This window comes from Carettochelys insculpta, chromosome 2 (genome assembly GCF_033958435.1).
Source record: "Carettochelys insculpta isolate YL-2023 chromosome 2, ASM3395843v1, whole genome shotgun sequence".
NCBI classification, from domain to species: Eukaryota; Metazoa; Chordata; order Testudines; family Carettochelyidae; genus Carettochelys; species Carettochelys insculpta.
Genome location: NC_134138.1, coordinates 76,639,945 through 76,656,453, shown reverse-complemented (window position 1 = coordinate 76,656,453; position 16,509 = coordinate 76,639,945). Strand labels below are relative to the sequence as shown.

Genomic DNA, 16,509 nt, shown 5'->3' with positions numbered 1-16,509 from the left:
GGCCTTAGCCTAGTTCAGATTCCGTCTGCAGCCGACGGCGGTTAAGAGGAACTGGTGGGGACCGGATCGCACACATGGCCAGGAGCGCGCAAGGGAGCGGCGCGCGCCGGCGCATGCGCGGTCCGGCAGAAACTGCTTGGAAGATCCAATCTGCGGCGCCAGGCGAGCCCGACACCTATTGTGGAGCATCCACGGGGACACTCGAAGAAGAAATCATTTTATCCTGGCGTACCTGGTATATGGGTTTCACCTTTAGCACATGTGTAAAATTAGATAGAATAAAACGTTCCTTTCAACAATTTTTGGATTTTGTATCTCAAGTCTTCATTCCTTTTTAGTTTGCCACTCATTTGAAAGCAGATCCATCACCGTTCAAAGGTCAGACTGGCAGATTAAAACATATTCAACCAGCAGCATATTTTGCCTTTGAAAAGGATCAGTGACTTGCAATGAGGCTAGTGTACACGGAATCACGCAAATCAGCAATGAAAAAATGCCTGTTATAAAATCTAGTCCCTCCTCTATCCTGGGCAAACAGAACGATAGATATAAGGTTTTATTATTGTGGGGCAAGATGAAACATAAAGGTGATGCATAACATTCATAGTTCCAGGAATTAGCAAGGCTGCACCATCTATAAAGTATGTAAACGAAATATTTTTAAATGACTGTTAAGAATCATTACCGAACATGTTAGCATTTTGTTTGACAGCATTTCCATTTTAAATATACATAAAGATTACAAAATGAAACACATGACAAATATTCAAAAAAATCAGGCTATTGCTGATTGTTTATATTCTAGAAGTATGACTTCATTTAACAATAATAGTCTGCATCCTGACATTCTTTTTAAACAGTGAATATTAAACAGGAAGGACTTTTCCTTTTCACAGTCTGCATTTCTGATCAATAATTACAGTGCTTTATTTCTTTAGGTGTTTTACGTAGTTACTTTTCACACTCTAAAGGACTTCTTGTTCCAAGCTTGAAGAATTATCACAGGTGTGATAGCAATTGCTCTTTACTGTTCCATTATCATTATGTGCTTGGATTAGGAAAAAGAGAGATGATTATATCTGCTAAAGATTTAGAAGCAGAACTGAAAGGCTACTTTCACACTACATGTTCAAAGTCCCTCTCTCTTTCTGTTCAAATGTAAGATGACAGGATATTAGCAGATTTTATCAGACTATCAAGTCAATGATCCGCAGAAGTATCCACAGTTAAGCGACTTGCTGCTTAGTTTATAACAGAAAATTAAAAAGAACAGACAGATTTCGGCCACATTTACACTGCACCACCCTTCTGGAAGGGGCACACTAATGAGGGAAGGGGAACATTCAAATTAGGCACAGATTTAAACATCTCACACCTCATTTGCGTATTCCCAGGAGAGCTTGTTTTCAGAAGAGCCTTTCTGGAAACAATAACAGCCATGCAGAGGGGTTCCCTTCTGGAAGAGCCTTTATTTCTCAAATGTTTGAGGAAAAGGAGTCTTCCAGAAAGGGAGGTGGGGGTTCTTCTGAGGGAACCCCTCTAAGTGGTTGCTTTTGCTTCTGGAAAAGGCTCTTCTGCAAGCAAGACCTTCCGAAATATGAAAATGAGGTGCAAGATATTTAAATCCATGCCTCATCTGAATGTTCTCCTTTGCTCATTAGCATGCCCTTCCAGAAGGGCAGTGAAGTGTAGATGTGACCTTGTTCTTACATAGGGGAGTGCTACCCTAACCTGACCAATCCTGGTATCTGGTTTAGGTATCTGAGCAGCCACTCTGTGGCTGAGTTTTGTGAAACCCCAAAAAGTAAGTGTTGAAGCTACAATAACCCCCCCATGAACTAACCTGTATGGAAGAGACCGAAGAGCCAGCAGCTCAGTTGGAAAACCCAGATATGTGTGGTCAAGACAGGATAAGGAAGTGGTCTCATGGGCTGTGCTACTCTTTTCACCACCACTGAGGCTAGGGAGCATATGTTTTTGAGTCAGTGAGAGCTTTGATTCAGAACTGTGAACAAGCCCTTGTCTTTCAGAGGCTGGGCACTGCTTGACTGTCTTGCCCTCTCTCAGACAGAGCTCTCCAGTCACAGAGTTCCTTTCTCTTCAAGAAGAATCACTGGGGCAACTTTTGCTTGTCTGCATTCCACCCTGGGTTATAAAGCAATGGAGGTGGAGAAATCTGATTCCACATATGGAAGGCTATGTCTAGCTTGCAGGTTTCTGTTGGGAGCCCGGAGGTCTCCTGACAGAAGTCTGTCACGCCAGGACCCCTCTGCCGACATCCTGGAAATCCTCATTTCATGAAGAAGTGTCAGCAGAGGGGTTTTTCCCATATTTGGCCCCATGTAGATGGGCCAAATGTTGGGAAAGTCTCTCCCCACAGAATTATTGGCAGGAGATATGCAAATTGGGCAACACATTTGGGTATCTTTTACCGGCAGATCTCTTCAATCTAGACATGTAGACAGAGACTAGCAGAGCAGCTCTAGACCAAGCTGCTGTTGGGATTGCTTTCCCTCTCAGAAATACTGGTGAATTTGTGGATCAGGATTGGGCCCAGGAGGAATAATTACAAAAGAAACCAAACTGAAGTATAATCTTTGGTCAGGCTTTTGAACCTAGAATCGTATGAATTTGAAGGAAAGAGTGTCACTGGTCAATAGCTAATTACACTGCACTTACCACTAACTCCTACAAACTAACTTCACAAGACTAAGGCTACATCTATATTGCAGTCCACTTTTGGAAGCAGAATGCAACTAAGCAAGACTGAAAATACAGATAAGGCACATATTTACATATCTCACACCTCATTTGCATATTCTCAGGCAGTCACTCTTTCGGAGGAGGCTTTTCCAGAAGCAAAAAACAGCTGTGTAGACAGTGTTCCTTCAAAAACAAGGCACATTTTCAAAAGAACACTTCTTCTGATTTTGTTTCTGGAAGAGGGGCTCTTTCGAAAACAGGGTTTGTTTTCGAAGGAAACCTGTCCACACGGGTGTTTTGGCTTCCAGAAAAGCCTCTTCCAGCAGTGTGACTACATGGAAATATGCAAATGAGGTGTGAGATATGTATATCCATGCATCATCTACATTTCTGATCTTTCTCATTTGCATTCCACTTCCAAAAGCAGACTGCAGTGTAGACACAACCTAAGGCTCTGAGTCAGAAGAGGCAAAACTCTTAGTCCTTGCTGTGAAAGGAAAAACTCTCTCACTAACCACCACAGGCTGCGAAAAGAAACTGAAAGAGCATCAGACCAGCTGCACCTGATATAACTATACAGTAGACACCCGGAGATATGCGCACTAGAGTTGTGTGTATCTTCGGTTAATGCTCCTCTGAGTGGTGGGGAGCTGGCACCTGGCACGGCTTCCCACCACTCAGAGGAGTGGGAAAACTGACCAGCACTGTTATGCTGCTCTAACTCCCAGCTTCTGTCATAGGTGGCAGCTGATTTGGCTGCCGCCACTGACAAAAGAGGTTTACTGCTTCTGTCAGTGGCATCAGCCAAGATGCCACCCCTGACAGAAGCAGAGAAACTGCTTGTCAGGGACAGCTGCGTGAATCTCACTGCCCGACAGGAGCAGTTTCCCTGCTTCTGTCAGGCTGCCACCCCAACAAGAACAGTTTCTCTGCTCCTACCAGGGATGGCGAGAGTTAGGCTGCAGCCACTGACAGGAGCAGGGAAACTGACCAGTGTTTCTGTGCTGGTCAGTTTCCTGGTTTGAGCAAGCAGCAGGGAGTTGGGAACCAGGCAGCAGCCTGGCTCCCCATTCCCCTCCACTTGCAGAGACGGGAAACTGACCAGGGCAGCTGCCCCCTGGTTCCTGGTTCCCCTCCACTCGCTGGAGCCAGGAGACTGACCACAGCTGCTGCCCAGGTCAGTTTCCCCGCCCCTGTCAGTCGCGGTAGCTGAAACCCTGACTCTTGGCTGCAGCCACTGACAGAAGCAGCTGCCACCCTGATAAGAGTGGGGAAACCCTGTCTGAGGTGGCAGCCGAGAGTCAGACTGCCACCCTGAGAGGAGCAGGGAAACCACTCCTATCAGGGGCGGCAGCCTGACTCTTGGCTGCCTCCCCTGAGAGGAGCAGGAAAACTGAGCAGCACATCAGTGCTGGTTAGTTTCCCCTGTCCTGTGAGCAGCAGTCAGCCCAGAGCCAGACTCTCCGCTGTCCACCTCTCCTAGGAGACAGGAAACTGACCAGTGTTGCTGCTTCTGCTGCGCTGGTCAGTTTCCTGGCTCCTCTGAGTTGCGCAAATTTAGACTTAAGGGGGGTTGTACAAGAATGAACTCCCCTGTCCCCAGCATAAATTGGGGGGTATACTATACACTTGCACAGCATTGAAGAATGTGCCCCTGCTTACCTTACAGATACTGCTAAGGCAAGAATCTTCAATGACAGCACACAAGGCACATGTGTATCTAGAATGCAATTGACAAGAAAGCACTCAAAGCAGAATGGTGTTTCCTTTTTTGGGAAAATACAGACATTTCAAATTATTCAAAAATGTACAAGAGTAAGCTATGATTGAGAGGCTGTAACATCCTGTCCATATTTACTGGATTCTTTATGAAGCAGACATTTAAAAAGGCACATATTATTCAGACATTTACAGGTTCAAATCTTTATTGTTTTAAAATTCTACATGTGTTTTACAATTACAATAATTTGTTACTTAAATGACTCTTGTATGGTTAATGTACAATGAGGTTTTTTCCTGAAACTCAACCGTGAAATACAATTTTCATCAATATGATTTTTCTAAATAGAATGATACAAGACTTCTGTGTTGTTGGGAAGTTTCACGTGCTTCACTTTAAATCTAACAGCACAGCGATTCTTCCCTTCAGAATCTATGTGATCAATCCATGAAAAGTGCTTTTGAAGATTGCAGATAGAGCTGTGACTGATTTTCAGATCAGCCCATCAAATTACAAGTTTTTTTTAAACATTACAGGGCTTTATAATTCAATGAAAAAGATGCAGTAGTTATTTTTAGTCATCTACTGAGGCAAACTCATGTTGAAGATAAATTATGATTATTGGCATGCAATGAACACTCCTCTTTAAATAGCTGATGAATTTATACATATTATAAAGAATCTGTTAAAGAGAGCAAGTACTTAAATGATTTCACAAAAGGACATATGCTGGTAATAATGGTAACTAACATTTAACATCTAAATACAACCTAATGTATATTTAACAGGCAATTAATATGGCTAATAAACAGCCATGATGCACAAGGTTTGCCCTTTGAGAAAATGAACTCCTTTGGTCCACACTCCTAAAGTTATCTGGATAAAAAACTGGAAGTTATGGGGTAAGGGCTTTTAATGTAACTCTTGTTTCTAAAATGGAGCCCATTAAAAAGTAAAAGTAGTATATCTGTGAATCATATTGTCACATGACCTCAGTATAAAAAGATGGCCTGCTACTTAGAGCGATGAATGGGCATTGAAGGAGAAGCCAGGAAAAAATGAGACAGAATGAACGGAGTTTCCACTGCGTTATACTTTTTTGTTCCACGGCACTGCTTTCACTCTGTAGAATTTTGTACCCAAAGGAACTTTAAATCTGTTTTGTGCCTAAATGGGGAAAATAAATACAGTTACTTCAAATTACATACCAAAAATGTTGTTTTATTTTTTAATTCTTTCATTAAGATATTTTAGAGCAAGAAGTTATTTTCACCCTCTGCACTCATAAAACTGGTACATTGAGGCAGAATAGACAACCCTATTTATTTGAACTGACAAGTCAGACTGGCCAATGATAGTTCATCCTTAATAGGGAGATGCACTGATTGGCTAGTGTTATTAGTGGCTGCTCCGTGCTGCTGGAGGGTTCAGTCCTCTGGCCTTGTGATGCAGCAATTGCTCAGAGATCAAAACCATTTAAAAATGAGTATTTTTCACCTCAATTATGCAGTCTCTCCAAAACAGCTCACAAAAAGCAAAGGTCAGTATAACATGCACAATAAACTACTCCCCCAAATTCCCTTTTTGATGCACACATGACATTTTCAATTAATCGATAAAAACAAGTATAAACACGCTCAGTCAGGAATCTATCTGTGTGAATATTACCATCACAGGTAACACAGGCTAGATTCTTCCATATTTACTGACTGCATATATAGTCTCATTCACTTAAATGGTGCTACTTGAGGAGACAGAGTAGCAATCAATAATAAAAGTAACACAGTCTGGACCCATTTTCCTTCATAATTGATTTTACTAATTTCATATTTATTGGTAATATTTCCTTACCTTTTTTGCCTGGCAATATTCCTTTTCCATTACTTTTCCTAGCACCCAAGGTCTTCTAGATGCACCTGAAGCTAAGTGGAAAGAAAACAATTATTTTAATTACATATGATGTATTGCTCCCTGAAAGAGAAGAGCCAGCATTTTTCAAACATGGGTGCTACAAAGTTAACTTTCTGAATCAAAACGATTTTATTTTCACAGGGACCATGCACTTACATACTTGAAAAATTTTGGCTATGATCTTCTACACTGCAATACTTTGATTTCCTAAGTAGAAGCAATTTTTGAAAAGCTGAAATGATGAACTTGTATAAACATTAAAACCAAAGTTACAAGAGCTTTAGAAACAACAGGACAAGTAGAAATTAGAATTATTCTAGTGAGACAAATTGGTAACAAAACTCGTCATGATGACTATTTAAGTACATCTCTATTACCACAGCATCTAGAAAACACATGCTCATCTAACACTCATTACAAAATTGCCAAGTGCTATTTTATTCTCTTCAAATGGTCAGCCATTGTTGAAGGAAGATCTCAAAAAAGGTGTGAAAGTAATTAATCATGTGGTATACATACTATGCATATGATAAATTTTCAAATGTACATATTAATAAAAAATACTGTTGTTGAAGCGTTAGACTAGAAGCCAGAAATCACTGATTTTTAATATAGTGTCTGCAAACTGATTCACTATGCAGCCTAGGGAAAGATATTTAAATTAACTGGCCAAAGTACTCCACTGCAACTGGCTAATTCTGGCTATATTGAGAGCAGATACCCCCGAAACAATCACCACAATCACTCTGGTGCGTAGAGTGTCTTATCCTACCATTCCTTGCTGCTGTAAAGGGTGCATAGATGGCATCTCCACATAGTATCAATTCCTAGCTTTGGGTTTACCTGTTTGGGCTCGGACTAGAACAGAAGACTCATGATCCATCAGTAAAAAAACATAGCATACAAGGAAGATTGTGAATTTGTGTTTTTAGGAATTCATATTAAACAATGGTAGTGATCTCTCATTTCCCTCAGCTTTCTGCTGCATATGTGCAGTCCAAGAGCTTGTTTCTTTAAACCTAGCACTCAAGTTGTGTTTCCCTGAACTCAAGCACACAATAGTAGCACTCAGTTTACACTCCCAAAGATGTCTTTGTAAGGAAATGGGCTGGAAACACTTAGGAAAAGGAAAGCTGAGATTCTACTTTACAGTCCTAGTTCTTCCAAATTTGGGGGCCCCGAGACACAGACATTGCAGATCCTCAAGTAGCAAAATCTGCAACTGGTGGAGAAAACAAAGCTGCTTTAGAAATAGAAAGGTGGTAATGGAATATAATCTTAAATTACAAAGGTTTGACCTTTCCAGTTAATGTTAAAATGTGTACAAGGCAAATAGAAATGATTTTCAAAGGTTTCCTTAAGTACGTAGCACTTGCAGTGTGCCTCTAAATCAGCAGTATTTGCAAGAACCACACTGTATTTGTTTTCTTTGTGAGATGCTTTGTCTATTATTGTGCCTGCAACCAATCTGCACAGCATTCCCAGAAGTTATTAAATCTGTGACAAATAACTTAAAACTCGCATAAAAAAAGAAAGATTGCATGCACAGTCTCCTCTCCATGTTACAAGTCACTATTTTTAATCTTTTATTTGACAGATTCACGCAGAAAAACACAGAGAGGACCATTTCCCAAACCTACTTTTAATGAAGTTTCAATACCCTTTACATTGTGTGATGGATCCACACACTGAAATTTATTTCTGGCATTAGTAGAACCATAACAAATTTCAAATTGAGAAGCTACTTCTGGGAAGTTAAAAGATGTTTGTATGTGCATTATGTTTATATTTTTGTACAAACCCTGTGTGTGATTAACCAAAGATGGGCAATTTACCACCTTTCCTTTACCTATCCATTCTCTCCCACACCTCTTTTCTGTTTTCTGCTCCTTTTCAACAACTTTTTCTGGCTTGCTTTTCGGGGGACGGGGAATCTTTTGGTGACGTTAGGGCTGCTACTTGAGTGCACTGTTTCATACAGAAGGGTAGCTTGTTGGGCTAGGGGCATGAATCTCATTTAGCGTGCAACAGGTCCTTGGCTCAGATCCCAGACAAGCTCTGGCCACTTGGCCAATGGCCTTCTGTGCCACTGTACTTTGGGTCATAGTGACCACAAGCTAAACGTGACAGAGAGTGAGCACGGTAACAGCTTTCAAGTACCCAAAAGGGTGTTATGAGGAGGAGAAAAAAATTTGCTTCTTGACTTCTGAGAATAGGATAGGAAGAAATGGGCTTAAATTGGAGCAACAGCAGTTTAGATTGGACATTAGGAAAAACTTCCAATGTGACAGGGTGGTTAAGTACTGGAATAAATACCTAGGGAGGTTGTGGAATCTCCATCATTGGAGATTTCCAAGCACAAGCGAGACAAAACACCCATCAAGGATGGTCTAGATAATACTTCGTCCTCCCATGAGCGCAGGGGATTGGACTTGATCTCTTGACATTCCTTTCAGTTCTAGTATTTCATGATTCTATGACATGTAAGCGGCAACTTTGCCCAGATACGCTCTTGAACGAAAAGGCAGGAAGATAGGCAATGCTGAAGGAGCTACATGCCACTTAACATCAGCTATGTTTGGATGGGTCCACAAATGCAAGGTCATGTAGCTTTCCTTGCCTCACTGTTTCCTCCTCCCTGCCCCATTCATATAGGCTACTCACAGCTGCCCCACAGGGGATCACTCCCTAACTGGGAAACATTAAATGCCTGCTTTATAAAAACGAGGCAGAAATCTGATTGGCTGAATGTAGACAATAGGGTCCTTTTAATGGAAATTGTCTAGCAACCTTAATAATGAAGGGAGAGTACCATCCTTCCAACAAGTAACATTACTGGGTGTGGGGAATGTGTACATACCTATAATTACAAAAATAAAATATCTTCAGATTTAAAAAAAGTACAATAAAATTCGTGCTCAGAATTGTACACTCCTTATGCTCCCAGATGTAGGAGTGGAAGGGGCTTATTACCAATCTTCTCTTTGCTGGGCATCTTTACGGAACCTATATTTGTAAAATAACGGCTAGCAAAATGAATTGAAGGGGGGAAAAAAAAAGCCACATTTGTTTGGATATGTGGGTTCCTTTACCCTTATTTCATAATCATGGTTGTGTGACTCTGATGTCACTGTTAAGGATGCATTCTGTTTTGTATTTGATGTGGGAGTTCAACCTGTTTTATAGCAGACACATAATCAGTCCAAAATTTTCAGCACAGTTTCTGTACTTCAAAGAGTTTGGTGCATTTTTGGGAACTATGTACTTATTTTGCTAACAAACAGTTACAGGTTGCACCTCCCTGGCCCAGCATGGCTGGGACCTGATCATTCCCAAATTAAAGAATTTGACAGACCAGGGGATGTCCCATGACACTGGCGCCAAAGTGCCTGCTTTGGCTCCTCCTTCCCCCACATCCTTGCCCACCTGCTATGTTCTGAGTAGCCCAGGCTTGCTGTGGGACTCCAGCAATAAAACCCCAACTACCTGTTCTGGGGGCTCCAGCCCTGCACTGCACCAGGGCTCCAGCCCCAGCCCCTGAGGAGCTACAACTCCAGCCTCAGATCTCACAGGCCTACCTTAGGACTCTGACCCTGGCCCAAGCCCTCACACTGCCGGTGCAGGTCTCCGAGCCAAGTCCCAAGTTCCCTGGCTCTGCAGCAGGACTCTAGTCTGGTCCACATGTGGGGCTCCAGACTTGGCCATGGGTTCTTCCAGCCAGCAGCGAGCCTCTGACCCAGCCCACACCACTGCTGTGGGGCTTCAGCCCCAGTCCCAGCCTCCCTGGAGCTACAGGAGAGCTCCAGCCCAGCCCACACTATTGCCACAGAGCTCCAGCTCTGGCTTGGGGCTCTCACTCCCAGCATTGTGCTGCTGCTGCAGGGCTCCAATGGTGGCTCCTTACTGTCTCTGGCCTGGGTTGCCCACCTCCTTGCAGCTGGCACCCTGATCTTCTGCTCCTGGACACACTGAACCAGGAGCATCCATGGTCCAGTTACTGGACCAGAGAGTGCCAGTTTTCAGAGGTGCAATCTGTCCTAGCATCATTCATTATTACTACATGGCATGGTTTGCTAATGGAGAAAATGTTCTATGGTGGCAGTTTTCCTTCTGATACCTGTGGAGCTTTATGAACATTCTAGGAGAGGTACTAGGTAATGTTTATTGCATCCCAAACTAGGGGGCACAGTGAACAGATTTTGAGAGGCCATGGCCTTTGCATTGCAGAGATTTTCAATGGCCTAGCTACTTTAAAAGTTCACCTTTAAATACACATTTCATGGACCCACTCAAAACACCAGGAACACTGATGTGAATAAACACGAAGGCTATGTCTACCCTAGAATTATGTTGACAGTGCTGCCAACAGAGTTGTGTTAACAAAACCTTTGTCGACAGAGTGCATCTGCACCTATAAGAGGCTCCGCACAGTGATCCACTGTCAACAGAGTGCATCCACACAGCCAAGCTTCTCTGTCGAGAGATGGGGACCTGGAAGCCTGCAGACAAGGGTCACATGGTTGGCAAGCCCTTCCAGATAGGCCACCGCCGTGCACCCTGAAAGGGCTCCTCCCACAACAGCCGCTCCCTGCAGCCCCGAGCCTGTGCAGACCCAGGAGGGATGACACAGGCAGGAGCAGTGACAGCATGACACCTGCAGCAGCCCCTGCTCCGAGCCAGACCTCAGACATGCCCTGGACCCCGGAGCAGCTGCAGCAGCTCTCGCTCATCCTGGCCACTGTGGTCACTTACTTGTTCTGGAGGCCTGCATGCCCCTGCCACCAGCATCAGGGGCCCTGCACCAAGTACGGTAGTGGTGCCTCCCGCTGTCCCAACCATCGGGTAGACATGGTGGTACCCGACTGGTGGGACCGGGTCATGCTGGCAGAATGGGATGACCGACACTGGGTCCAGAACTTTTGGATGTGCAAAGCCACATTCCTCGAGCTCTGCATCTGGCTTGCCCCTGTGATGCGCCATCCTCGTCAAGAAACGTGTGGCCATGACCCTATGGAAACTTGCCATCCTGGACAGTTACTGCTCAGTCAGGAATCAGTTTGGAGTGGGCAAGTCCGCTCTTGGGGTTGTGATAATGCAGGTAAGGCACATTGGGTCCCCAGGCCTCGCCCAGGGAGGCAGGGATGGGGCTCACCATGGAGGGACTCCAGGGGGCTGTGGGGAAAGGGGTGGTGGGCTGAGAGGGGAGCCCCATCCCTGGGGCAATGTGCTCTCCCACCCTAGCACATGCCCATCATGGTGGGGGGGGTCTGGGGGGACAGGAGGGCCCCAGGGGGTTGGAGAGCCATTGATCAGTCCCCTCAGCCCTTCACGTGTGTGCCTGGTTTCCATTCCTTGCAGGTCATCAGGGCCATCAACCACGTCTTGCTGTGGACGGTCGTCTGGCGCAGAGAGGTGGAGACAGTCGTGGCTGGCTTCGTGACCCTTGGATTCCCAAACTGCATCAGTGCACTTGATGGCACACACATTCTCATCCATGCCCCAGACCACAGTGAGGGCCAGTTTGTGAACTGCAAGAGGTACCACTCGGTCATCAAGCAGGCCCTGGCGGACCACCGGGGATGCTTCACTGAAGTGTGGGTCAGCTGGTCGGGCAGGGCCCATAGCACACAGATTTTTAGGAACTCGAGTCTCTGTCAGAGTTCACCTGTGTGCCCCAACAGGAGATGCTCACGGAGGATACCACTAGGCTGTGCTGCATCATGGCAGACGCAGCATACCCCTCCTCTGTCCTGGCTCATGAGGCCATACACCAGCCACGTGGATGCCTCTCAGGAGTTATTCAATGCCCACCTCAACCGGGCCTGGTTGACAATTGAGTGGACGGACGTTTGGAGGGTTGATTCAGAGGCCTGCTCACGTGGCTAGATACGGGGGTGTAGAACGTCCCGCAAGTGGTGGGTGCGTGCTGTGCGTGCCACAATAGAGTGGAGAACAAAAATGAGGACTTCCTCCAGGGCTGACTGTCCAATGCTGCCCCTATGTATGAGCAGCTGGGCGCAGCACCCAACCACCAGGCCCACCACGACAGGGTGCGTATAAAGGAGGCCCTCTGGGAGAGCATCGCCCGTGCCCCTCAATGATCCTTTGCATGCCACCCCATCCTGAGATCCTGGGCCCCAAGACCTGCCCCTTCCCCCCCCTGCACAAACAGCCCTCATTCCCCCACCACTGATGAGGGACATGGGAGGTTTATTGAACACAATGGCTGCTGCATGTAAGTGATCACTTGTTTTTAACAGAAAATAAACACCTGTAACATGGACAGTGTGGAAACGTCACAGAAACTGACTGTATACATATATGGAGGCAATGGGGGGTAGGGAGCCAGGACCCACAGCATCCATGCGATCCCCTCCTGCCCTGTGTTTGGGGACCATGTCGGGGCTGGGAAGGGACTTGGAGAACAGGGTGGTGCAGGGATGGGGGGGACTTTGGCGGTCTCAGAGCTGGCAGGGGGAGCCTGGTGGGATGGTGGGGTCTGGCATGGGGGGAGGGGCCTGGGTGCTGATGGTAAACATTAAGCAGGCTGCCAGGTGAAGGACTGCCTGGGGGAGGGGTGATGGGGCAGAAGAGGTGGAGGGGGAAGGAAGGACAGGGGGAGCTGGGCAGCCTGGACTGGAGGCAGGGAAGACGGAGGGGATAGCTGCCAGTCACTGTCGCCCATCAATGTGGCCACGTGGCCCATGAGCTCCGCCCAGCACCATTCCCTCCAAGCCTGCTCCCGCGTGTCCCTCTCCCTCTTACAGGCATGCCAGGCCTCCTCGCCATGCACCTGCCACTCCAGCAACTCATTTTGCTGGTGCATGGCTGCCGTAAACGCTTGCAAGGCCTCATCCTCCCCCGCTGTGGCAGACCCTGTCTGCCCATGGCTGCCCCAAGGTCGGTGGTGTGGTCAGCCCCCGGTGGATGCTCTGGGGCTGGCAGGAGCTGGTCCTGGCACCAGGATGGCTGGGCCTGGCAAGCTGTGGGACAGGATGGCATGGGCGTCTGATGGTGCGGCTGTAGGGAAGAAAGGGAGCAGGGTGAGCCCCTCCCACCATGGGCCCCCCTGGGGCACACCCCACAATCCACCGTGATCAGCGGTCCCTGCGCACAGGACACACCTGTCCTGCACGGCCCTGCCCTGCTGTGCGGGAACATGGCGACCCTCCCGGGCACCCACGCCCACTGGGCTGGTGGGCTAGGGGGTGCCTGACCGGTGGGCATCCCAGCATAGGCAGTGAGGTGGCAGAGCATACGGCATATGTGGGGCCTGGGGCGCTGTCAACTCGTGAGGGTGCTGCCCCTGCAGCGGACCTGTGCCAGCCTCACCCCAGCCTGGGTGTGTCCCCCTGCAGCACTCGCCGGAGCCCAGGAAGAGATACTGGGACGCCCGGAGGTCACCCTGCTGGAAGGGCCGGAGTCCAGGACAATGACCAGCTGCTCCTTGGTTGAGGCGTCTGAGTCCCTCTGGACAGTGGGCACCTGCTGGGAATCCAGGTCCAGCTCGCTTGGGGATGCAGAGTCCCACCTCTGCTGGTGCCAAGCGTTTCCTCATGGGGGAGCCACTGTCATCCCCGTGGAACGGTGGAGCTCCTTGTAGAACGGGCACAAGGCTGTGGCTGCCCCCAGCCGCCGCTTCACATCCCAGGCCTTCATATAGCCCTGGCGCAGCTCTTTCACCTTCACCTGCACTAGTTCCAAAGAGCGGGTGGGGTGGCCATGTTCTGTCAGGGCTTTGGCGACATTGGTGTAGCCTGGGGCATTGTGCGACCTGGCTCTGGTGTCAAGCAGCAGGTCCTTGTTATCCCACAGGGCCAGCGGGTCTTCTATTTCTGTCCCAGAGCAGGAGGGCACCTGCTTCTTCTTGGTCCAGGGTGGACACTGCAACCCCTTGTGGGGGGAGGGTCCCAGGAGGGTCCGGGGGGGGGGGGTCTCTGGGTGCCCAAGCCATCTTTCCAGCTGTTGCTCTGTGGTGCTGGGGTGTGCCTGTGAACAGAATGAAGACTGGGCTGCTGCCACGGTGTCTACTTCCTGGAATGGGGCTTCCTGGGTCCCCTGTGTCTTTAAGCGTGGCTGGAAGACCAGACCAGAGAGCCCTGATTATGGTGGACAGAGCACCTCCTGGCCCCAGTTGGCCAATGCCATGGAGGACCCTCTCGGTCAACAAAAGCGTCTACGCTGCACTTCTGTCGACGGAAGCGTTATTCCTCAAATTTTCAAGGGATAACACTGTCGAGACAAATGCAGAGTTCTGTTGAGACTCCGAACAGAACGCTTCGTGTGCAGATGCTCCCTGAGTTATGTTGACAGAAGGCCCCTCCTGTCAACAAAACTCTCTAGTGTAGACACAGCCAAATACCATACAGAAAGGAAACTGCACTTTCCTAAGCATTATTGAGGGAGAACTGTGGTAAGTACTTTACAAAAATCTTGAACACAGAAAAATCCTGCTTTGCTAAACTTGGAACACAAGGTATTAATAAATACCTAAAGCAGTAGTTCCCTAGTTTTAGACAGAATCACCAAAGGAGGTTCACCATCAGCACATGGGGTTGCAGAGATTTCTAGAGCACCAAAGATGCTACTTTGATTTGCACAATATGCCTTCATACATGGAGAACACAAGTTTACCCTACAAAATGCATCCTCTAAATCAGAGTTTTCCAAAATGCGGGGCATGCCCCCCGGGGTGGGGGGGAGGGGAAGAAATTCAGGGTGGGGGGCGCAAGAGGTCACTGCCTCCCCCCTCACCCTCTGTCATTTCCCCTACCCCAAGAAAGAGCCAGCCCTTGCTTCTGGCTTTCAGCTCCTACCTTTTCACGTGGGTGACCTGGCGCAGCCACTGTAAAAAGCAAGCAGCCGGTGAAGGCCCACATGGAGCTACCTACTTCTTGCAAAGGTGAGTGAGTGTGGGTTGGGTTGGGTTGGGTAGGAGGAGGATGGGGTTAGATGGGTGGCTGGGGGTGCCTAGGTTTGGAGGAGGGGTGGGGATGGGCTTGAGTGGGCGGGTGGCTCATGGGTGGCTGGCCCATGGCTCAGGCAGGCAGTTTGCAGGCAGCTCAGGTGGCTGGCCCTGGCAGTGCTGGGGCTCGGGCTGCTGGCCCTGGAAGCACTGAGGCTCGGACAGGTGGCTTGGGTGGCTGGACCGGGCAGTGTGGGGGCTCAGGCAGCCAGTTGGCCATGGCAGCGTGGGGGCTTGGGTAGGCAAGCGGCTGGCACAGGGCTCAGACAGCTGGCTAGCCTGGGCTGTGCCAGGCACTCACAAGGTACGGCGTGTGTCATTAGCCTGGATGGTCCGTACTTGGTCTCCTAGGATTTCCCAACTTATGAAGAAAATGCAGCATCGTCTTTCACATTAAATTCATTTGTTTCTGCTGTTAAGTTTTATTTTTATTAATTTTTTGAGTCATGAGAAACTATATTTGTGCTTATTTTTAATTTTAAATAACATTCTATATCAAGATTTTGTTTATATTTTAAATTATGAATTGATTTTTTTGTTAAAAGGGGGGTGGATGATGGTAAAGAAGAGATGGGGGGGGCATGAGGATTTCACAAAAATCAAAAGAGGGCGCATGATGCCGAAAAGTTTGGGAGCCACTGCTCTAAATAGTGTGACCTCATGCACCATATGCATGAGGCACGCTGTGCTCTTCAAACAAACAAAAAACCTTAAGGAAATGCACAGCTAGTACAGGTTGTTGTATCTATCTCGTCTGGCATCCTTGGGATTTGAGTGGTCCCAAATGAGTGGCTTTTATGGCACTGCTGGCCCAGCTCATCATCTCGTTGTCACCAGCTTCACTCTTGCCAGGCTCCCTGCCACTGGGCTGCTGGCCAGGGGTCCCCATCGGACTCCACGCCTCAGCTAGATTCTTTGGCCTGGCTCCCTGCCATGGGCCCGTGGGGCTCCTCTGCCCTGGCTGGGCTGCCACTGTGGGCTACTGGTGGGGCTCCCCAGCCTGGGTGGAGCTCCTGCAGTGGGGCTTCCCAGAGTGATTTGCTAGTGGGGCCCTGCCACCAGCCATGCAGCTGGAGCTCTCTCGTCCAGGCACTCTCTGGTCCAGCCGTACCAGAGATGTCGCTGGACAAGACAGTGCCAGATGAGAGAATTTCAATGTGTAGGAGCACAAAGACAGACTTACCAAGCCATCATAAATACTTTCTAGTTA

The 16,509-nt window shown here is 47.8% G+C and overlaps 1 protein-coding gene across 3 annotated transcripts in view; it reads right to left on the bottom strand.

The window, feature by feature from the left end:
* Positions 1 to 4,416: 4,416 nt before the first annotated feature.
* RB1CC1 (RB1 inducible coiled-coil 1) overlaps positions 4,417 to 16,509 on the bottom strand; it is a 144,106-nt gene continuing 132,013 nt past the window's right edge. Inside the window, exons 20-21 of one of the 3 annotated variants that reach the window (XM_074987182.1) lie at positions 6,275 to 6,345; positions 4,417 to 5,590 (exon numbers count right to left, since the gene is read on the bottom strand). In XM_074987182.1, the coding sequence (XP_074843283.1) occupies positions 5,513 to 5,590; positions 6,275 to 6,345 (149 nt within the window). In that variant the 3' untranslated portion in view covers positions 4,417 to 5,512. The remainder of the gene's footprint in view (positions 5,591 to 6,274; positions 6,346 to 16,509) is intronic. The other 2 variants (XM_074987180.1, XM_074987181.1) reach the window with 2 other exon arrangements.